The sequence below is a fragment of the Macrobrachium nipponense genome, chromosome 18 (assembly GCF_015104395.2).
Source record: "Macrobrachium nipponense isolate FS-2020 chromosome 18, ASM1510439v2, whole genome shotgun sequence".
Taxonomy (NCBI): domain Eukaryota; kingdom Metazoa; phylum Arthropoda; class Malacostraca; order Decapoda; family Palaemonidae; genus Macrobrachium; species Macrobrachium nipponense.
The window spans coordinates 39,920,943-39,944,194 of NC_087211.1; the positions used below are offsets into that span (position 1 = coordinate 39,920,943).

General features: G+C 49.6%; 1 protein-coding gene across 1 annotated transcript in view; it reads left to right on the plus strand.

Moving 5' to 3' along the window:
• Window positions 1-2,656: 2,656 nt before the first annotated feature.
• LOC135196998 (protein PHTF2-like) overlaps window positions 2,657-23,252 on the plus strand; it is a gene marked incomplete at its 3' end in the record, with an annotated part of 362,229 nt that continues 341,633 nt past the window's right edge. The window contains 1 exon segment of the mRNA XM_064223887.1: window positions 2,657-2,783. Within this exon segment, the coding sequence (XP_064079957.1) occupies window positions 2,731-2,783 (53 nt within the window).

A 23,252-nucleotide genomic window follows, 5' to 3' on the forward strand; every position in this document is an offset into this window, starting at 1 on the left:
AAATATACCATGGAAATCATTAGTGAGAAATATTATTAAGAGTGAGACACGTTAACTTGCGGATCTGAATCGGAGAAAGAGAGAGAGGAAATGAGCATTGTTGATCAAGCACTAAAGACAAAACAAAAATTTAACGGCTCTCGTTGCTGGATGGTGTCAAGCAACCTCAGCATTCTAGAGAATTTATGAAAACACCTCGCAAACCACATGGCGCGAACTCGATGGTGGGAGAAAGGAAATGCTGAGCAGAACAGTGTTATAGTGAAGCAAGTCAGAGAACGGTGACATATAGTCGACACACCTCATAAACTATGACGCATCAAACGGCAACATCAACAGGATGAAAGGGGGAGAAGGAGAGCTATCAGCGACAGTTAGAGAGAGAGAGAGAGAGAGAGAGAGAGAGAGAGAGAGAGAGAGAATTAAACGTACAGACTTTACGGCGAGCGTAGCATAAAAGTGTAGCCCATATCTCGGTAACTGGGAGTACTTAGAATTTTAAAGATCTCACATAAATTTTAAAAGTCCAAGTTTGGACTTAGTGTAATTCAGTCTCGAGTCCAGCCTACTCCCCTAAGAAGGAAATTTGTATTTCAGAGGGAATAATAATAATAATAATAATAATAATAATAATAATAATAATAATAATAATAATAATAATAATAATAATAATAATAAACTAATAATAATAAACCCTACGATGCTCATACGCAGCTATTAAGAACCTTGAGGAATTACTGTCGCTAAGTTGAACAAACATGTCCCTGAATGATAAAAACATATCGTTGGAAGTAAATAATAATATATATATATATATATATATATATATATATATATATATATATATATGCGTGTGTGTGTGTGTGTATTGTGTGTACTCGGATTGAGTATTACAGAAAGAAAAACAACTAATAAACATGCAGACAGAGAAGAAAGAGCTCAACAAGACCATCAGGCAATAAACAATTGTGTGGACGACGATGTGGGAGTTTAATTAAAGGTGGTAGTAAAGTCAATTTGATAATAATAGATGCAAGTACTGTTAGATCGTTTTCTTTGTGTATCTGTCTTATTATTGAATTTTTTATTTTCCATAAGAGTTTTGCATATTCTGGAATGATTCCTGATAGTAGACTGTTCAGGGCTGGGGTACAGTCTGCTCCCTGTCCTGAAGTTGACTTCTCTATGCGAGCATCAGTGCGTTCTCGCGACAACCTCCATAGAGTCCTTGACTATCTGGGGCATTTGTACTTAAATATGACGCTGGATGTAGATAAGGGACTGAGCTTGTCTTCAAATTTGAAGAGAGAAGAGAGCCAACTGTTCGGGATTTATCAGATTGAGTTTGAGGTTGAGTGCCGGTAATTCCTTTTGAATATTTAGAAATTTCTTTCTTGTTTAAAGGGGACGCCGCGTACAAATTATTCGCTGCGTACAAATTCATTTCACGGACAATGTAAAATAGAATATGTTGCAACATCTTTTTATTCAACAGTGCCATTTAACAATTTGAAAAATAGTTTTTGAAGGAAAACACTTGTTCCTGAAATTTGGCAAGAGTCGTCATTAGTCAAGAAAAGTCAGCCAATTAGATAACAGAGTAAACGCCTTGCGAAGTAGCAAGAAACAACATTTAATTTGAAATTGAAATTACAAGAGCCATAAAAATTCATACCCCCCAGACCCGTGAACGTCCCTTTATAATATATGCCAGTGCAGGAACCTGCCTAGCTTCTAGAAACAAGAACGACCAAAAATGGGAGCATTGCTGCTAGATTCTTTTTCTAGCGTATTTTTATGTTAAGGTGTTGGGTATTATCGAAGTCCAAGAAAGAGTCTGCATTAAAATCTCGTATTAATAAGACAAACGTGACACCAACAAATTTTTAAAATAAAAACAGAGGGAAGAGGGACAGCTGACGTCCATTATGCGCTCTTCCAGAGAGTTCATAAAAATTGTTGGCGAACGTAGTTCCTAAAGGACTTCCCATGGCAATTCCATCCACCTATTTATAGTACAACGCACCATTAAAAATGAAGGTCGTGTTCAGCACGGCCAACTCTAAAAATGGTTTAGTTAGATTCTTTTTGAAATTATGAAATGAGACATTGCCTTTAGGAAAAAAGTTGATTTAAAATAATCTGAATTGTTTCCCCCACAGGGACATTGACGAACAAGGATTCGACGTCCAGGCTAACCATAAGTTGGGGTCCTGCTTGATACGTTCCTCCTTGAAGAGCGATAATGGACCCTTGAAAAGCACATAATGGCCATCAGTTACTGTGTAATTAGTTTACAGTCAGCCTTTTTCTTCTATGGGTCGGTGGCGCAAGAATTGTATATCTTTTTGGTGTATCAATGCATCTTTAGGTTGCTAGCCTTGGTTGTTTCTATTGTCCCCAGGAAACAATGGTATACCTATTTCTGGCCGGACAGACTGGTAGCAGAACAAGGACAATGTACACCGAGAGTTATCTCTCTCTCTCTCTCTCTCTCTCTCTCTCTCTCTCTCTCTCTCTATATATATATATATATATATATATATATATATATATATATATATATATATATATATATATATAAATATATCTAAGAATGGAAGACAAGCCAAAATGACGAGCACAATCGTGGAGTAGTAAGATGTCTACTATGTCAGCACGAGAGCGTTCGTTCAGTGCCACCTCCTCCACCCCTCAAGCAAAGAAACCGGGAACTTCAGGTGTAAACAAATGTCTGCGCGATTATATTCGATTATCGAAATTCCTGGCTGTTGTCCGATTAGGTGGGTATGAGGAGTCGTCTTTCGTTGATTTACCTTAATCTTATATGCAGTTGCTTCGTGAAAGGCCAGGGCAGTGATAGTTGTTCTTGGAAATGCTTGTCTTTCCACAGATGGCCCAACGAGCCATGTTTAGGGTCGTTCTACCGGTAGACAAGCAAAGGTCAAGGTCTTGTCAGAGGTTAGGAAGGTTAACCAGTAGGTAGGAGCTACTTACCAGTAGGGGGTTAATATATTGTTAACCAGAGTAAGGGATCAGGAATACTGCATTCCTACCTACCTAGTAGCCATTTCTGTAGTATGCATTTTGGACGGGATAGCTAGGTACCTACTAGCTAGCTATAGGCTAGGTAGTAGCCCGCTAGTAGCTAGGTATACAACCTAGCTACCTAGCCTAGTAGGTAGCTAGGTTAGTAGTAAGGTAATGTAACGGACTTCCCTTTACTTAGTAACCCAACCTTGGACTGGTCTTGCCATGTTAAGCTACCTAGCCTCTGCCTCAATGCCAGACATGTAGCCTAGCCTAATGCCTAAATTCTGTAAATAAATCAGTAACCTTGGACACCATGTCCTTACCAGTCTAGAGGTTCCACCCCAAGTAATTTGTGACCCCCAAATTACTTGGGCAGAGTACCTAGGGGGTCGGGGCTACTGTAGGTACATTGAGTAGCCTAGCATTTTGCATAATTAGCTTTCCAAATAACCTAGCACTTGTTGTGTTGTTTAAATAGTTAGAATAACTCACTGCATACCTAGGGTAACGATCGAGGCGGCATCATACCAGCCACCAATCCCGTTATGTGGCCACCTTCCCATAAAAGTATATACTTGAATTTGCTGCCATGAGCATCAGTCAAGAGTTATGGCCCATCTTGGCAGCACACTGAGACCTCTTATGCTTCTCGGAAAGTAGCGTTTCTCTTAAATTATGAATTACAGGCAGTACGACGTTCCGAGGTTAAGGTGCTTTTCAATTATATTCATCAGAAATTATTTCAAGGGTTACGACGCCTACAATGCTCATCTGGCAGAAGAAATATGACACCAAAAATGCAAAATAATATTTGAAGGTTTTTTATGAAAAATACAATAAGAATGCAGTTTACATAGTTTTCAATGCACCAAAGCATTAGAAGTAAGGTTTCTTAGGATTTTTTAAAGATGTTCCTGCTTACGATGATTTTCGGGTTACAACGTGTCTCAAGAACGGAACCCCCGTCGTAACCCGGGGACTGCCTGTAATGGCATAATTCAAGCGCTTTTTTTGGGAAGCGGGCCGCGTTCCGAGAGATGGTCGGCGGTATGTCGCTGTCTGGTCACTTGTTCCGATACGTAATACAAACCATCGGTCCGCTTAACAAATAGGAAGTAGCTAGCGGCAGCTGGAACGGTCGTAAGCTTCAAACAAGGGGAGCAACGGTAGTTAAACTGCTTGTCCGACAGTCGCGCGCTAAACAAAAATCACTTTTGCTTTCGGCGCGGGTGTGAAGGACGTGTTCGTCATCGCTCTCTGCCCGCTTCATCGTCGTATGCTTTGTTTATATTGTGTTTTCTACTAATGGTTTGTTTCACTTGAAAATGAAACTGTAAGTACACTGTTTTCATTTCATTACTTAATTATGAACCAACATGAAGCTATCGCCGTAGATGCGGCGATTTCCTCTCTTTTCATGAATTGAACCCTTGAATTATGTCTCGGTGCCGAGGGCGGGCGCGCTCGCGCCGAGTCATGTATTTTGGGCGAAAGTTGTAATTGAAAAATGTAAGTACTTTTTTCATTATATTTTTGCCCTGTGCGTTTCGTTACGAGAGCGTGATTGCGCTCGGCACGAGCCTTTTATTTTGTATGATAATGCAATGAAAGTGGATTCGCAATACAGTATCTTTCATTTTCATTTATTATTTTGCATAAAATTTAATTTGGATCAATTTTCGCTCTTACCCGGGAATTGATCCCATTACGATTATTTTCTGTGAAAGTGAAATCGCAAGTGCAGTATTCTGTTTCATTTTCATATATATTTTATGATAGCATCATATTATTTGGATCAAGTTTCCGTTCTTACCCGGGAATTGATCTTTTTTTTCCCCTTTAAGTTCTATGAAGTGAATCGCAAGGGCAGTATTCTGTTTCATTTTCATATTACTTTTCACTGCTGTGCGGGGGTGGGGGAAGCGAAGGTCTGCCAGGAAGTCGTCGGAAAGCTCTCCCGCGACTCCCTTGGTATCCGATTCTTCGTCTTCCTTCCTGCCCCCCGCTCAGCTTCTTCGTTGTATTTTGTATTTGGGGTCTTCCTTGCGTTCGGAGGTGGGCATGTCAACCCCCCGTGCGTGAGGAACCCCTCTTACTAATCTATCTATGCTACCGCAGGTGCTACAATCCGTGGGAGACGACCTTGGACAGGTATGGACCACCGCGGCGGCAGGGCGTGCCTAGCATCCACGGGCTGCTGCAGCGTCTAGCGAGGTCTGGGGCGGTCTCCACTACTACCACGGCCGCTTATGCTGCTCCCCCCCTTCTGGTCTACACTCCCCATGCTGTGTCTGGGGTGACTGCCGTCTGCCGCTACTAGGGCCGCCGCCGTACCGAGGGGGGGTTTGCCGCCGCCGCCCTGTTTTTCTTCGTGTTGCCTGCCCCAGACTTCCGCTGTTCCAGCAGCTCGCCCCTGGACCGGCCGCCAGTACCCAGGTTCCGCTGGCTGCAGATGATTCTACGAGGCGATCGCTGGGCCTGCCGTACCTGCCGCTGATGTGATTCCCGCTGTTGGCTTGGCTGTCCCTTCTTGGTCTACCGCTGCCGCTGTTCCTACCGCTCCTGAGCTGGTTGCTGTTCCTGTCACTCCTGGTTCCTGAGCCTGTCCATGCTGGGCCTGCCCACGGTGTGTCTTCCCAGTCCCAGGTCCTTCCGGACAGGTGCAGTCGGGCCGTGTTGCTTCGGCAATAGCCCCGGCTCCGGCCTGGATGGAGGACCTGACGATGTCCTGCGTGAGCTGACAGAGGAAGAGGAAGAAGAGGAAGGTGTCATCTTCGTCTTCATCGTCAGCTGCTGCTAGCCTCTTTCCCCTTCGACTTCTAAGGCCCATAAGCCCGAAGAAGAAGAAGGCTGCCTTCCCCCTAAGAAGTCTCCTTCGGGAACTTCTAAGGGCCCGTCCCACCCCGGTGGGACGGGGGGTCCTTCTGCTGGTCCTCCTGCTCCGTCGGGAGCGGGGCCCGTCTCCCCTTCCGTAAGGAAGAGATAGACGGGGACCTAGAGGAGTATCGGTTAGCTCTGGTACTTCGCTCGCCTGGTGCTAGCGGCGATGCCGCTACGCCAGGTTTCCGGCTCGGTCTCTCGTTCGCGGACGAGAGATCCCGAGTGTACGTTCTCCCTCGGGAGACCGTGCAGCCAAGTTTCGGCGCCAGAGTTCGCTCGGCGCCAAGACGCGGCACGGAGCAGAAGGCTGGTGAGAGCCGCTCAGGTGATTCTCGCCAGGCCAGTGGCCGCTCTTGCAGTGACCAGCTGGTAACCCGGGTTTTCCCCCCTAAGAAGGCTCCTTCGGGGACCTTCTAAGGGGGGCCCGTCTCGCTCCGGCGATTCGGGGAGCTCTTCTGCTGGTCCTCCTGCTCCCTCGGGAACAGGGCCCGTCTCTTCTTCTACCAAGGAGAAGAAGACGGGGACCAGAGGAGTACCAGCTTCGGCTGGCACTTCCTCGCCTGGTTCTAGCGGTTCTGCCGCTAAACCAGGATCCGCCTCGGCTTCTCGTTAGCGAGAAGTACCGAGTGGACGGTCTCCGCGGGAGACCGTCCAGCCAAAGTCTTGACACCCGAGCTCGCTCGCTGTTAAGACCGAAGCGCGGAGCAGAAGACTGGCGAGAGTCGTGCAGACGACTCTCGCCAGGCCAGTGGACGCTCTCGCAGTGACCAGCTGGATTGCTCGGGTTGACGTGACGGTCGCTTGACCAGCCACGAGTTGAGGCGAGGAAGGGGTCCCCGCGGCCGTCGGTACCAGCCACGGCTTGGTACCAGCGCTCGACGCGCCGAGAGGACGCACACGGTCTCACCGCGACAGCGAGCCTAGCAGGTCACCTGACGCCGCTCCCATCGGGGACCGGGCGGAGACGGTAACCAGCAACAGGCTCGCCTGACGCTAGAGTCAGCGTCGACGTTCTCAGCCGAGCCTCTCGCCCCAGGCGAGCGGCAAGGCTAGGCCTGCTGCTCGATCGCCACCGCGGGTTGACGATCAGCAGCAGCCCTCCAAGCACGCTGGTCCTGCCAGCGAGCTAGGTGGGGAGCGTCAGGTCTGCCTCTCCTGTACCTTCAAAGAAACCTCCTCGGGCTACACCAGGGAGGAGCGAGGTACCTATGAGTGATCGCGAGAGGTGCGCCGCTCGCGATACCCGCTATGACGCCGTATGGACCAGGCACGGTTCTAGGACGACCAGGACATACGCGCAAGTAGCTGGAGGCGACCGTCAGGGGTCTGCCGCTGTTCCTCCTTCTGAAGGAGGAGTATCCTCGGGATCTGTTCTTGCTGGAGGGACTGGACGGTCCTACTCCGCAAGACGCGGTTACTCCCGAAATACAGAGGAATTTGCAGAAGTCATTAAGCTGATTCGTCAGCATAATGACCTTGCGGAAGGATTGCCGCTCCCCACCAGCAGAGCCCACGTCTCTGCTCGAGTCGTTGTTTTGGGGCCCGAGAGGGAACCCAAACCGACGGTGGGTCTGCCGCGCGATCGGAGCTTGCCGATTCTGTCTCGAACCAGAGTCTCTAGTCTCCGGACAAGAGGCTCTCTCAGTTCGCCGGCGATCAGCTACTTCCACCTCCTCTTACTGGCGACCAGCGGAGTTTCTTTTACGTGTCTTCGGACACCGTAATTTAAATACTCCTTCGGTCCTCCTGAGAGGTTTCGACCTCGACGAGGACTGGAATGAGTCGGAGGACGGTATCGGCTCTCTCCTGTCAGGTGTCGATCAGCCCCACCCAGACGACGTTCAACAGTGGCGGCAGACCCTTTACCTACAGTGAGAGTTCGTAACCCTCCGCGGGAAAACGTTTTCTCCTGACGATACATTTTCCCAGACTCTGAGAGACCATCGCCGCAAGGTGATGGCTGCTCCTATTCTTCTCCAACTGCTAGTTCCACTGGGAAGGCGAGCGAGTATCCAATTCCTCCCCCATTCCCTCTCTCCTTACGGCTACGAGGGAAAGGGGAGGGATCCTACAGAGATTTCTCTGTAGGAATCCCACGTTCGGGACGCGCTACCGGGGGGACCTTCGGGTCTACCTGACGTAAGCCCCGGTCCGTTGAGGAGGGATCCTGCCCATTCTCGATTTCTACGGGAATCGAGGAGGACCACCAGCCGATATCGTTTCACGAATTCGGTGGGGGTTTCGCAGACTGCTTAGAAATTCTATGGAATTTCTAGCGCATTCAGAGTGTTCGAGTATTTTACGATCTCCAAACACTTAGGCGAGACCACGGTCTAAAGTGAGCGAGAGAGAAATAACCCCGATATGTTACACGATAATCGGGAACCTCGCCTATGCTCGAATTCCTGGAATTTCTAGCATTGGGAAGAAGACTGCTGCTGAAAGAACTATCTTACAGTAGGCGACCAACCTGGAATAGAGAAGATCGGACGGGGAATATCCAGTTGGCTTGAACTATCGTCTTAGTATTCTGTCACCATTGAAGCTTTCCTTCGAGGAAGACTTCTCCTTCACTCTTTGATAGAGATCGAAGGTGGTCGATCTCCAATCCTTATTTTGTTTTCTTGAAGGAAAGAATTTAAGATGGAGATCGTTGTTCAGAATCCTACAAATATTACTACGTATATTAACCTCGCGACATGATTCTACTAAGCAGTTGAATTGTCCGAGGGGTAGGCGCATATCCTAGTTTATCTACGGATTGCGACTTAGAAGAGAAGTATTCTAATTGAACTGCAACTCGGGGTTGCCTGCAACCTCCCAGGAGTTTTCAGTTTCTTTTTATATACTTATGGTTTTGTCACGACAACACCATTTCAACTTTTATATTTACCGAAATTCGTTTCGCCTAATATAATTGCTCGAGCATATCTTTTATGCTCGGTAGTTTCTAGCCGAACGCATTCCTTCGTGGGAATAATGGATTACCTGCAACTCAGGATGACGAGTCGGCGAGAGCTCAGGCTCAACTACTGCGTATTGAACTGCCTGATAGCAAGCTCAGTATCAGCTGGGCCTCCGAGATGCACGGTCAGTTATGTCTCTCTCTCCCCTGGTTTGATTGACTACCGAACCGTATCTCTGCCCAACAATCATGGACTTAGGTCTCTGATTAACGGGGATTCTCGCAATAATGAAGGACATCTACTGCTGTGACGCTAGATTCCATCGCCTTCGACATTGCGAGAATTTTCAACAGAGATATCTCTTGGGGGACTCTTTCTCTTTCTGTTTACCGCACGGTAACAGAAGTCTGTACAAGTCTCCCGCTGCATCGCACTGCGATAATGCGAATGATTTTGCAGACATCTGAGTTTGTCTTCAAAAATATCTCGTATTCGTAGGTGTACAATTGTTCATTGTTCAACCCGAATTACAAGATGTGTCAGAAGACATCGCCTACCTCTCCGACCTGACAGCTCTACTTCCAAATGTTCAGCCCATGAGAAGTAGTTCTTCACGGCGGCTTTCCCCTGTGTTTTCAATACTGAAGAAAAACGCCCCGCTTTCATTGCAACTAACGACTTCTCACCGGACAGCAATGAAATAGCGGTTAGCGTTTTCAGTCATTTGTAAGCACAGGTTATGAATCTTTGAGAATCCTTCTCTCGATTCGTCTGTGAAGACGTAGGTTGCATTCAATATCTACCTTCGTCTTCAACGGTACATAATGTTGTTTCTCCTTAGCTGAGATTCAACAACCATGAGATGTTTTGCCTTCAGGGACCTCGGTCTCTAGAAGGCAATTGACTTTCGCCTGTTGGGCCACATGCCTTAAGAGAATCATCACCTTGCTGTCCGGCATTGGTGACAAACAAATACATTATTTGTTTGGTTCTCTCGGCATAACCCTTTCAAAGGCGAAGGTCACGTGACTTACTCGGATGCTTGGACAACTTGCCTCCTACCGAACGCAGTCAGTCGGCAGCTGTCCAGAGCGCCCAAGTCAGTTACGAACTACGCTGTTGACTTAGTTCGGTTGTTACAACCGAGCAATCATTACTTCGTTTTAATAGTTGTCACAGTACCCATACCATCGACACCCACCATGGAGTGTCGGTGTCCTATCCACTACCGAGAACTTCGCTGCATGGGGATAGGAGGATGCGAGAGACTTCGTGGCAAACGGACAGACCAGTATTGGGTACTGGACATCACCGAAGTAGAGAGAAGGGGATAGGTCATGCGACTATTTCCTTCTTTTTCCTCTGAGGAACTGCATGACTTCTCCCTGCGAAGTCAAGCATCCAGGGGATGGGGATCCGTGACGCTCGATTTCGTACCGAACTTCGTAGCGAAGACTCAGAACCCTTCGGTCCCTGACGATTGGTTCGAGTCGTTCACAATCCCCTCCCTAATGGACTTCACCGCCTTCGATGCGAAGGAGATACTGCCTTGTCCGCAAGAACTTCTCCGTGGCGCAGGTACTGAAGGCAGGGGTCTGGTCCAAAACCAGACCACATGCCCTTCCTTCTACCTTCGGGATATTGCCCACAAGTCCTTGGATCTTTTCCCTTGGGACCCGTGGTGGCTGCTCAAACGTTGTTGTGCGAACCCAGACCCCTCGCAGGCTGAACAGCATCGAGTCCCTGGTGTGACGTAAGAATGGATGAGTGAATGAGAGTGTGACTGGCTCCTCTTCCCATCTTTTTCTTCCCCTCTACCTGTGGTTAGACGGGACACGGTCGTCACCCTGCTGATAAGGACAAAGATTCAGGTGAGCTACTCCAACAGAGCCCCATCCTATCCCTTTCACTAGGGATAGGAGCGTATATCCACCACTCCTCCAACAAGGGGGGAGGAAGTGGATGCCAGCTTGAGACAAACCCATACTTTATGTTGCCTCTTGCAAACAGGAACAAGTTCTTGCTTGCTGGTACGAAGAGATACGCTTGCCTCTCTCTTAGTACTCGGCCAGAGGTCTGACCATTGATCCTGCGGTGCACACCCCGATCAAATCGGACAGAGGCTTGGATCCCTCCCTCGCTCTTACGACCAGGGAGGCATTCCAGGGATGGACGAAAACACCAGTCTGTCATCAAGACTCAGATTTCCTCCCCACCCCAAACCAAAAAGTGAGTCTTCCTATTGTTAAAGGACCGATGGTTTTGTATTACGTATTGGAAAACAAATGACAATTTGTCGAAAATTTGCATTTTCCTAACTATACAAACCTGAGGTCCTTTACATATAGTCCCCTCCTCATGCCACCCCTCACTCTGCGTATTTTGCATGGGCCAAAAAAGCAAAAGTGATTTGTTTACCTCCCAGCCTCGCGACTGTCGGACAAGCAGTTAACTACCGTTCTCCCTTGTTCGAGCTTACGACTGTTCCAGCTGCCGCTAGCTACTTCCTATTGTTAAAGGACCTCAGGTTTGTATAGTTAGGAAAAATGCAATTTTCGACAAATTGTCATTTTACACTACAGATGATCCAGGCTGTTCTTGCCCAGGTTTACTTTTACTGATGCAGAAGTGGGAGAAGTCTTAACTGCCAATAGACTAGCTGTGAGTCTATAGACCCAAAGGCATTTAGTTGAGGATGCAGTAGTTCACTAAAGGTTCCTAAGAAATCAAAAGGCTACACAAGTAGTTTGTTCATAACACAAATATCTACAAACCTTTGTTCCTTTTACAATAGGATTATTCCTACATGGTATACAAACCATCGGTCCTTTACATTAGGAATTTCCTTCAGTGAAGCTGGAAATGGCCGCTAGACTTTTATAGCAAGGTAGTTCGGTAGTTTGAACTGCTTCCTGGGTGGGAGAGCTCCTTCAACACCCGCCTATACCACTTTGCTTTTGGCCGCTGTCAGGTTTGGACATTTATCACATCGCTCCTGCTTGACTGTCACTAACTTTTCCTTACTTGTGTATCACGGTGAAATTTTTCCTTATTTTTAGTGTGAATTAATATTTTAAGTGTGTTTCCTGTTGTTTGTGGACCAATTTCCAAACATGCAAACCCATGATCATGTTAAGGCGGGGCTTCTAAGCATTCCCGCCCCAAGTGCGTGTGCCCGGTGCTGGGAGGTAAGAATGCAATAACTGGCAATTAACTATGTCAATCCTATACACTCTGCACTCTTGCAGAGGGCAGGATTGCAATCCCAAAACTGACTTGCAACAAGTGAGTTTCTTGGTCCCCTGTGTAATGTGTGAAGTTTGCTGGCAGAAACATTATCGAAGGAGGGACACCAAGATGCCGTCAGAGTGGTACATGCCTCTAATGACTCCCTTGGTGCCAGACCTCTCGTCCTCATTTCTTTCTCCCAGCAAGCTCCCCCACCTTGTTACCTCTTCTATAGAGAAGGTCTCCTCTTTGTCCTCTTCGTTCGATTCATTGGATGGAAGAGAGGCAGGGGTTCAAGACGTTCTCAGGTCTCTCCAAGGGAGTTGAGTTTCCCTCAGGGCAAAAAGGGGTTCCTCCCCTAATCTGAATTTTCCTTCTTCAGGTTTGATGGAGGAGCAACCATTGGATCTCGTGGCAGTGTGGCGTTTTCTGGGCTAAGCGGGAACCCCGTCGTTGCAAGCCCTGTTGTCACAACTGGCTGGTCTTTACGTCTCATATGGTGGGTACCCCTACCACCACCTCAATAACCACTAATACGTTTTTACCATGGTCCTGCATCTGGTGTACTGCCACCATCTGACTAGTACAGCTCCCTTGGTGGTGACGGGCACCACTGTGCACCTTCCAACACCTTGAGTTGTGGCATCTCCCCCTCTTGGCTTTATGACGCCCCTGACCATCATCACTTTGTCTGCTGTTCCAGAGGGCCAAAGCACTAGCAAGGGTGGAGCCTTTAATTACACCTGTGGTTGCTATGGCCTCTGATATCCAGGCAGCTTTTGTTCGTGAGTCGCAACTACCCTCCTGAATTAAAGACCGCTGCAATCCTGAAGAAGGTAACAAAGAAGAGATCCCATAGTGTGTCATCATCATCTTCTTCCTTGTCCTCATCATTGTCTGCTGTCTCCCCCCCTCTTCCTTCCAAGGCTTCTCAGCACGCTAGGCGAGAACCGCTCTATTTCTTTCAGGATAGTGCCTCTCCTCAAGGGTGCTCTCCCCAACCTATATCGCAATTTTCATCGTATGACGATCGCATACGGCTTACCTCTCCTGACCGCCTGGTGGATAAGGGAGATGAGAGTGCCAGGCCTCCCTCACCTTTTCCCTCAACCTCCTGGACTTTTACTAGGAGGCTTGACTCAAACAGGGAGGAATCCATGATCCTCCACATACCAGCCCTGCTTCTCAAGCTTATGCCCTGGCTTGGTCTAAGACCAACCAGGGCATATGCTGAGGTAGTGAGGGAAGGAACCTCAGGAGTGTGGTGAGGTTCTCCCCCCAAGGGGAGGGTAGATTGGGAAGACTGCACTTTGAAGGACTCAATGGTCCTCTGCCACAAGATACAGATACTCCGAAATAGTAGGATGTTTGCGTAGATCAAAGCGCTGATTCGTCAGCACAATAATCTTTAAGGGAAAGGACCTACGGCTTTGTCTGGAGAACTCCCCTCTCGACTGGAGGTCTTCATGGGGCCTGAAGAGGGAATCAAGGCATCAGTGGGGCTGCCATGGTCTTCTCTTGCTGACAGAGTCTCGACCAGGTGGACACTTGTCTCTGGACAAGAGAACTCCCTCAGGTTGAACTGCTTAGACAAGTTGCTTCCTCCTCTACCTCACCAGAAGTGATTTTATCAACCTTCGGAGAGGTCATTGGCAGCCAAGCAGGTTTGACCTGGGTCTAGTTCGACTAGACTCCAGTCTCTCGCTGCAAAAACTTAACTGCAGAGGCGGTTTCCCTCTCGCAGCAAGAAGCAGCAACCCTGGAGACTATTGTCTTGGCAGAACTTCGTGGCAGTCTCGTGGCTTGATCTTTGGTGCTTTTTCAGTGGCCAAGATACTGGCCTCCTCAGGGGCTTAGGTCTCTGGGGAGGATTCCACGTTTTGCGAGACTATGCCAGTCTGGAGGTAGGACAATTTACCTACCTACGCCCACCAGACAGCAAACCTGTTGACTAACTGAGTCCTGAAGAGGAGAGATGCTGTCTTGACTTGCCTGACCAGGACCTTGGGATCCAAGTCCTCCATGACCTAAGGAATGTACCGCTGCTGGGTTTCTTCCTCTCTCTTTCCTAGAGAGATGGTGGCTGCTGCCGTAGACAAGCAAAGGGTCAACAATAATGATTGCCGCCTCGGTAAACCAGGCAGTGACGAAGTCATCAGGACCTTTGCGCGTCCCGGTGGCCTGACTGGCTCCCTCTTCCTCAGGCCCTAAGAAGATTCAAGCTTTGAAGGGCACTGGGGGAAAGACCCAGTAGTCTTCTTTCTCTTCTGTGCAGAATTGTTCCTTTCAGCCCTCCTCTTCCTCAGGAAAGGTCATGTAAGGGTAGCAAAAAGAAAAGAAGAAGGGGAAAGGTGCCTGTCGTGCCATTGGGCAACTTGGCAGTGATTTGGAGCTGAGACCTGGGTAGTGGATGTCCTTGGGAAGGGTATCTACTCCCCTTCAAGTCGTGGCCTCCCCTCACTGATCTCCCAGACCATCCTCCCAGACTTCTGTACCCGGTTTGCCGAGAGACATGGCACTGAAGGAAAGAAGCACAAGCCATGCTGACCAAGAGTGCGATAGAAAGTCATCTTGGACTAGTCCCCAGGGTTTTACAGCTGCATCTTTCTCATAGAGAAAGCCTCAGAGGGTTGGAGACTGGTCATAGACCTATTTCCCCTGAACCGATTCGGTCACCAGACTGTTCACAATTTAGATAACACGTTTGGTACTCGCCTCTGTCAGGGAGAACAAACTTCATGCTGACGGTGGATTTGAAAGATGCGTATTTACAAATATCCATCCATCAATCCTCTTGGAAGTACCTTTGTTTTTATCCTCGTCCTTCGGGGAGACTTAATTTTCAGGTTCAAGGCACTTGCCTCTCAGGTGTTCACGAGAGTGTTCACCCTCGTCTCTTTCTTTTGAGTCTACTCGCAGGGGATACGCCTGTTGAGGTACTCGACGATTGGTTAGTCCCTGACGGATTCCCACTCACAGTTGCTTCAGGACAGAGATTGACTTGTCAAGTTTTTGCCTCACCTTTGGGATAGTGATAAACTTAGAGAAGTCAGATCTCATACCCAAGCAGAGGATAAAGTACTTGGGCATGGTGATCAATACGGTAGCAGCAAGAGTCCTCCCACAGCCTCACGCATCAGCAAGTCGGGAAAGATAGTGCAGCTGTTCCTGTCTCGATGAGAACAACAAGCACTGCAATGGCAAGTCGTGGTTGGTCACCTGCCATCCTTGGAGAAGCTGATCCCCTCATGCCTCCACCTACGTTCTCTTCAATGGGAGAATGAGGAATACTGGTCCCAGTCTCAAGATCCTCAATCCTTCCTCGTCCCTCTATCAGAGGAGGTGAGGTTTGGGGACTTGGAATTGGTGGCTGGACAACAGGAACCTCTTGATAGGAGTACTCTGCATACTCCTCCTCCCAACATGCTTCTGTATTTGGGTGCATCAACTGAGGGATGGGGCGCACACCTCAATGAGTTGCTGACTGTAGGGTTGTGAGACCAACACGACAGACACCTCCACATTAACGTCCTGGAATTGAAGGCAACCTTCCTGGCCCTTCAAGAATTCCAGGATAGAGTGATGGGGCACTTTGTGATGCTGATGAGTGACAACACCACAACAGTGGCATATGTCAACAAGCAGGGGGCCCTCGTTTTTCCTCAGCTCCACCAATTAACAATGCAGGTACATGAGTGGGCAGTAGCTCATTGTGGAGTTGTCATCCAGATACATTCCAGACAGGAGGAATGTAGTGGCAGACAAATGCAGCTACCAAAATCAGGTGATAGGGACAGAGTGGTCCCTATACCAGGATGTAGCCGAGATGTTCAGCCTGTGGGGGAGACCAGTAATATACTTGTTCACCACACAGCATTACAGAAAACTTCAGGTGTTCTGTTCAGTCATACCAGACCCATGGGTGGCTGCAGAAGAAGCATTCCAGCACCTGTTGTACAACCTCGACGTCTATGCCTATTTTCCGTTCTGTCTGATTCACAAGGATCAGAGGGGCACTGACCACCCTGAATCTCATTGATTTTGGTGGCTCCCAAATGGCTGTTTGGTATCCAGATCTGCTGGCCCTTCTCTCTAAGACACAGAGGGAGTTGCCCCAGTGGCACATCCAACCACACATAGAGCGGTACCATTAGGCAGTGCAGACCTTGGTTCTTCTTGGCTGGAGGTTATCCACCGTCTGCTCTGAGTGAGAGGCTTTTTGCGCTGCACTGCAATAGAGATGTTGGGATACCTCAGGAAGTCCTCTGCAACCTTATACCAGGGGAAGTAGGCCATCAAAGGGGTGTCTCTCCAGTTGGAGCCACTCATCAGCAAGTCGCAGAATTCTTCGTTTTCCTACTCCGGGAGAAACTTCTCTCCATTTCAGCAATAAAGGACTATCGAGCTGCCGTCAGCTTAGTTCTGCCACTGAAAGGTGTCGATATCTCTTCATTTTGATCCCTATAGATATTTCTCTTGTTGAGAAGTTTGGAGAGGTCTTGCCTACCCAGGGGTCTTGAGGCCCCCTGCTTGGGACGTGACTTCTTGTCCTAAGGAGTCTGACTTGTGCTCCTTACAAATCTTTACAAGAGTCGTCAGACAGGGATCTGCCACTCAAGACCGTCTTCCTGCTCGCTGTGTTATAGGCGAAGAGAGTAAGCAAACTATATGAAATTTCTTTCTATGTAAAGCACTCTAGGGGATGGGGATCGGTTATGCTTGATTTTATCCGGGACTTCGTAGCGTAAACTCAAAACTTGTCGTCCTTGATGCCAGGTTCAGTCCTTCGCGATCCCCTCCCTAGAGGTCTTTGTAGACATGATTGTGAATGAGATGATGCTGTGTCCTGTTAGATCACTGTGGCACTACCTGAGGAGGATTTTGAGTGTTGACAACTCTTTCGTTAGCACTGGTCTTCCAAGAAGAAAGTGTCCAAGAACATGATTTCCTTTTGGCTGCTTGGAGTGATCTGAAGGGCATACTTGACTTGCTGGAGTAGACGACAACCAATTACCCCCAGACCAAGAGCCCATAAGGTCAGGAGCGTCTCCCCTGCCCTTGCATTCCAGAAGAAATCTGTTGTTGCACCAGGTACTGAAGGGCAGGGGTTGTGGTCGAGGCAGACCACTTTCACCTCCATCTGCCTATGGGATGTTGCACACAAGTCCTTGGACACTTTTTCATTGGGACCTGTGGTGGCTGCTCAACAAGTTGTGTGAGCTTACCTGGTGGCAGAGAGTGGAATGGCCGTCACATACTGGACCTGGCTCTGATGCAGGTAAGTGACCCAATAACAGAGCCATCCATTTTTGGTTGTCAAAAATAGACATCCGGAGTATCTGCTTTACCCTTGCAGAAGGAAGAAAGCAGCCCCAGACAATAATACAAACCCACTAGTACTTGTATTTTGCCTTACTGTCATTGCCTGTCAGATTATCCAGCTTGTTTTCTCCTATAAAACGTCTTGCCCTCCATAGGAGGGAAGCCCAGAAGCCTGATGAATGATTTTGCAGTTCATATATACTCTGATCAATTCATCAGAAGTAAGATTCATCCCCTTGCTCTGACCAGGATTAGAATCCAGGTAAGCGAGCGCAAGTCAACTCAGGTGACTTATATCAAAATCCTCCCTCCAACTGTAAGTCTTCCTAATGTAAAGGACCGATGGTTTGTATACCGTGTAGGAACAAATCACAATTTTTTAAAGTAAATTGTATTTTTCCTAATTACAAACCCTAGTCCTTTACACATTAGGCCCCATCTCATGCCACCCTTCATTCTGCTATTCCTGGCCAAAAGCAAAGTGGTATGCATATACCCAGGTGGGAGGTCCTCACCCAGGTGGTAGTTAGTACCGAACTCCTTGTTATAAAAAACCGAGCAGCTGTTTCCAGCTTCACTGAAGTGATTCCTAATGTAAAGGACCTTATGTCTGTACAGTCATGAAAATACAATATACTTGAAAAAATTTTGATTTTTGCTTGTGAATGCTTGATGGAATGGCAATTCAAACTTATTGACAAGGTAGTCAACTACCGACAGGCGGGGGGAAGCCCCATCTACTTGTTGATTTACACTCTATCTTGCTTCCAGCCACTGTTGAGTCCAGATGTCTTTCATGACTGCCCAACTTATGCTGTTCTAACTTTTATTGATTGATCTGGAATATTCCTTTTCCTTTTTGGGTTGTTGCCAATGTGTTTTGTTTTATTTACAAGCATATCAGCCAAATAAGCCACTTTACAAGGAATGAAGGTTGTGTTTTCCTTGCTGCTAAAAATACTGTTTTCATTGGAGTCGTAACAGCCTTGGGTAGTTACACAACAGCGGTTTCATTTTCCAATATACTTACTAATATATTTATCTTTAAGGTACAGTAGATGTAGTCACTCAGAAGTAGTAGGCTTTGCCTTGATTAAGGTAATTCTTCTGTCATAACTTTCCTTTATTTCATGGGAAATAGGCTAGGTAGTCTTATTCCTTTGATTTCTGTGGCATAGTCTGAGATTTTTGACTACTGCAGATAAGGCAAGGTGTCAACATTGGTGGAAAAAAAGTGGAGATGTTCTCTCCGTTCCCTTTATCAACTTCTACGTCATTCTTTTTATCTCCATTCTGACTTGGCTGTGAGTTTAAAGCAAGGGAGTCTGCCCTGTGTTAGAAGGCTTATTAAGCTTCTTTCTGTGCACCTTTTCCTTTGGGGGTAGGACAGGAAGTCTCAATCGTCATGGGAGGGCTGGCACTGAGTGCCTTTCCGTACATACTTGTGGTTCTCTTCATTTTGTTTCTGTAAGCTTGTAAGCATGCTTTGAGTGTTCTCCCAGCTTTTCTGCGGATGGATGACCATAGTAGCAGATAATCACTTTAAACCGTTTGTTCTGACGCTGTATACTTTCCCGAACTACTTTCTTAGGAGAAACCTTGTGGATGTCAATCCGGTACCAATCAGAAAAAACTGGTTTATCCCTCCCGACCCCCAGCCAGGTATGCCCCAGGGTCAAAGATCATGACCTCTAACCTGCAGTCCTTTCCTGGTTGCTGTAGTGTTAAACGCTCCAGCTCGTCATTCGTTACCGGCCCATTTGCCTTTGTCTTTCTCTGTGTGTGGTGTGTGTGTTGCATGTGTGTGTGGTCTTTCGGTTCTTATGGAATCTTCATTGCAACAGCGTTGCCCAGGTCCAGAGGGTAGGGCCTGTGGGGCCTTCCTTTTTCCTTTCAAGATCGACCCCACACTTTGTGTAATAAGTGTCCGGGGTCGCCACCTCTTTTGCGGGAAGCCATTTGTGGAGAGTGCGCCATGTGGTCGGATCATTCAATGGGATCTGGCCTCTGCCAAGTGCAAGAAGAAGCCTCATTCTCTGGCCAAGAAGGCTTCCTTGGAGGCTCCACGGAGTAGGAGCATGAGCCGTGGCCCAGGAGGCCCTTCGCAGTCACCTGCTCTCTCTCAGGATTCCCCGGCGGAGCGTCAGGAGTGTTTCCCATCCCCTCCAGCGAGGGGACCTAGATTGAATTCCGTTGCCGGTGGGTCCTCGCAAATGGCAGGACCCGAGGAGTCTGTGTGGGGTGGAGAGATGGTACAGCGGACAGATACATCTTTTTTGCAACAGTGCTTGGCTCGCAGTGACCTGCGAAGTGTGCCATTCATGGACGCACTGGTTGTGGCACTGTGTACCTCCAAGAACTTGCCGCTAGACGTGGAGTGCGCGCTCTGGAGTGGGGTGCGCCGCTCAGTCCCCCTGGGATCCCCGTGGGACTTTCCTCCTCCTCTGTGCCCCCAGCCACCTCCCCGGAGGTGGGGGATTTTCCAGGTAGACGATGGGAGCTGACGGATTCTTCTGGGTGTCACCCCCCCCCGGCCCCTGGTCGGGCACTCCCTGTACGCCGGGTAGGTCCCCTTAAGGGAGGAGGCATTCCCGTTCTGGGGACCCTCCTTACCCCCCACTGGGACAGAGGCTCTCGCTAGCAGAGGGAGCTCCCGGGGAACGGAGCCCTTTCCGTTCCGACTATCACTCAAATAAATTGCCCTTTCTGTTCCTCCTGTTCACCTGGGACAGGAGCTGCCACAGAAGAGACAGAGGAGAGACGGCTCATAGGAAGGGAGATCTTCGTCAGGTGGTTCCTCCTACAGGTCTTCGAGGAGACACTATCATTCCAAGAGGAGACGCTATGGGAGGAGTTGAGGTCGTTCTTTCTCCTCCTCCCCGAATCGTAGGTCCAGATCTCACCGTTGTATGCAGGACCGCAGGGTTCGGAGTAGGAGTGGCCGTCGGTGGGACGACTCGCGCCGTAGACACCATCGCACGCAGACCTCCCGGTCCCCGTGTCCGGCTCCCAGAGCGCTGCTCCCTTGAGGTCCTCCACGTAGGGGGCCTCCCCCCTCCCAGGGGTGGCCCAGCGGCCTCCACTCTGGTGGCCCCAGCGGTCTCCGCTTCGGTGGTGGCCCCAGCGGCCTCTGCTCCTTCCTGTTCAGGACTTCTGCGCTTCCACCCACCACGCTGGAAGAGCAGAGTGCTCTGCTTCAGCACGCCCTCGGTGGGGCTCCCCCTTCATCCGGGAGGTGGCCCATGACAGCTCCTCCAGTTTAGAAGTAGAAGGCACCGGTTTCGGTCTGGCAGCCCACTCCTCCCCCATTCCCCACAACTGGTGGCGGGGCCGTCCGTACCAAGAGAGGACTTTGAGGAGGACGCCTTCGTGCTGAACAGCCTTCAGAACTCCCTGGAGGGCCAAGGGGCCATGGATGAGGGCTTGCTCAGGCTGATCCAGGCGCAGAATGGTTTGGCGGAACCCCCCCCCCTGCTCTCCCCGAATCCAGGAGGCTCTCTGCAGAGGACCTCTGCTCTTCGCGGGGAAGGTGGAGTCCAAAACTTTCCTATCCCTCCCCCAGGCCCTCTACTCAGCCGAGGCCTTGGCACAGGTGGAGGAAGTGGTTGCAGGATCCAAGAACTCCCTGAGAGCCTTGGGCTCACTGAAGCTCCTCCCAGCTGCCAAAGCTAGGCAGAGGAAGTTGTACGCGCCAGAGGGCATGTACCTAGCCCCGAAGACGGTTGAAGGCCTTCCCTTCACAACTCTCTTGCCAGGCTGTTTGGGAGCCAATTATTGATGGGCCCTGTTGCAATTCTTCCAACAGGAGGTCATGGCTATGGAGTTCACGGTGTGGATCTTCATTCACGTTGCGTCGTGGGTTGGACCACTGGACGGATGCGGTTACCAGCTTCACGACGGAACACGACCTGCTGGACGAGAACGAGTTGGCAGCCTTCAAGGAGTTGGTATTGTCATGGGGGGCAAGTCTCTGGGCTTCCTGACCACCCAGGTTCTGACCCAATGGACAAACTGGGTCCTGAGACAGAGAGACGCAGTTCTCGTTCGGCTCCTGAGGGACTACCCGGACAGGGAGGCAGAAGGCTCTCTGGAATGCTCCAGTGTCGGGCGAAACCCTTTTCCCACATTACCTGGTAGAAGAAGCCATTGAACATTGGAGGAAGGTTCAACCAGGACTCCGTCGTCTACAGGGCGTCGTCCTTGGGCAGGAAACCAATGCCAAGACATAGCTTGGATGCACAGAAGCTAAGACAAGGACCCCACGGGTATGTCAGAATCTTCTGCAGGAGGTCTGGGGCCATCAGAGAACTTGGCCTTCCTCCAGGACTGCTAAAGCCCCCCTCCTCCGAGATGGAAAACCTCCCCTGACGGGGGAGCCGGACAGTGGGGCGCGTTCAGCCCCCGGATCCCCAGTCACAGAGAGGCTCTTCGGCTGGAGGTCCTGTCTCTGCTGGAGAAGGCAGCCCTCCAGCGAGTGATCACCCACTCCCAGGGTTCTTCAGCCGCCTATTCCTTGTGGTGAAGGCGTCAGGGGTGTGGAGACTGGTAATCGACCTATCCATCTTCAACACGTAGGTCCTCAAGACGAATTTAAGATGGTAGACCCCTTGCTCTGTTCTGGCAGCCTTGAGGGAAGGGGACTACATGCGTCCCTGGACCTCTAGGGTGCATACTTCCAAATCCCAGTACACTTCCTCCAGCAGGAAGTACCTCCGCATAAGGTGGGAGGGATCGACGTACCAGTTCAGGACCCTCTGTTTTGGCCTGTCCACGGCACTGCAGGTTTTTACAAGGATATTCTCCCTCGTGTCTGCCTGGGCCCACAAGAGGGGCATGCGCCTCATGCGGTACCTGGACGATTTGGCTACTTTCCTCCTCAAAGGATCACTTAAGGGGGCAGAGGGACGAACTCCTGAACCTCTGCTCTCATCTTGGTATCGTCCCTGAACTAGGGAGAGAAGTCACACTTGGAGCCCACCACAGGATGGTGTACCTTGGAATGGACCTAGATAAAGTAAGAGCTAGACGTTCCCGTCGAAGGAACGAATTTCCAGCTTCAAGGACGTAGCGACCCCTTCCTGACAGAAACGACCTGACCAGCTTGAGAGTGGCAGAGGCTGATAGGCCACCTCGTCCCCCTCGGAGAAGCTTAGTACCCCAGGGAAGCTGAAGATGAGGCCCGTCCAGTGGAACTTGAAGGACGGATGGCCTCAGAACGGGAGAACCCATGGGAGATGATAGTGGAGGTCCTTCGCTGGTGGTTAGGCGACACGAACCTCTGGCAGGGGTTTCCGCTGGCAGACGTCCCTCCGGAGATGTTCCTATTTCACGGACCTATTGAGGGAGGGCTGGTCCCTACACCCGGCAGTAGTGGGCGAGTTGATCGGGAGAAGGGGCTCCCCCTCCTTGGACTTGTTCGCAACGAGCCTGAACCGCAAGCGTCCCGGTGTTCTGTTCCTGGACCCGGCAGCGGTGGTGAGAAGACGTGTTCCAGCACCCCTGGGATGGGCTAAACCTCTATGCCTTTACCCCCTTGGAGTCCTCAGGCAGGTCCTCAATCGACTCCAGACCTCCCCAAGCAGCCACAGTCATGACCCTTGTAGCCCCCAGGTGGCCAGACAGGGGACTGGTACCCGGATCTCCTGGAGATGTCCATTCAAGAACCTGGAAACTCCCCCGAAGGCTGGACCTTCTAAGGCAGCCCCACTTCGAGAGGTTCCACGAGGGCCTGGACGCCCTCTGCCTCACGGGTGGAGGCTATTGAGCTCCTCCTGAACAAGAGGGGGTTCTCGCGCAAGGTGGCCTCCCGCATGTTGGGATGCCTCAGGAAGTCCTCCGCAGCGGGTTACCAAGCAAAGTGGAAGCTTTTCAGGACCTGGTGTA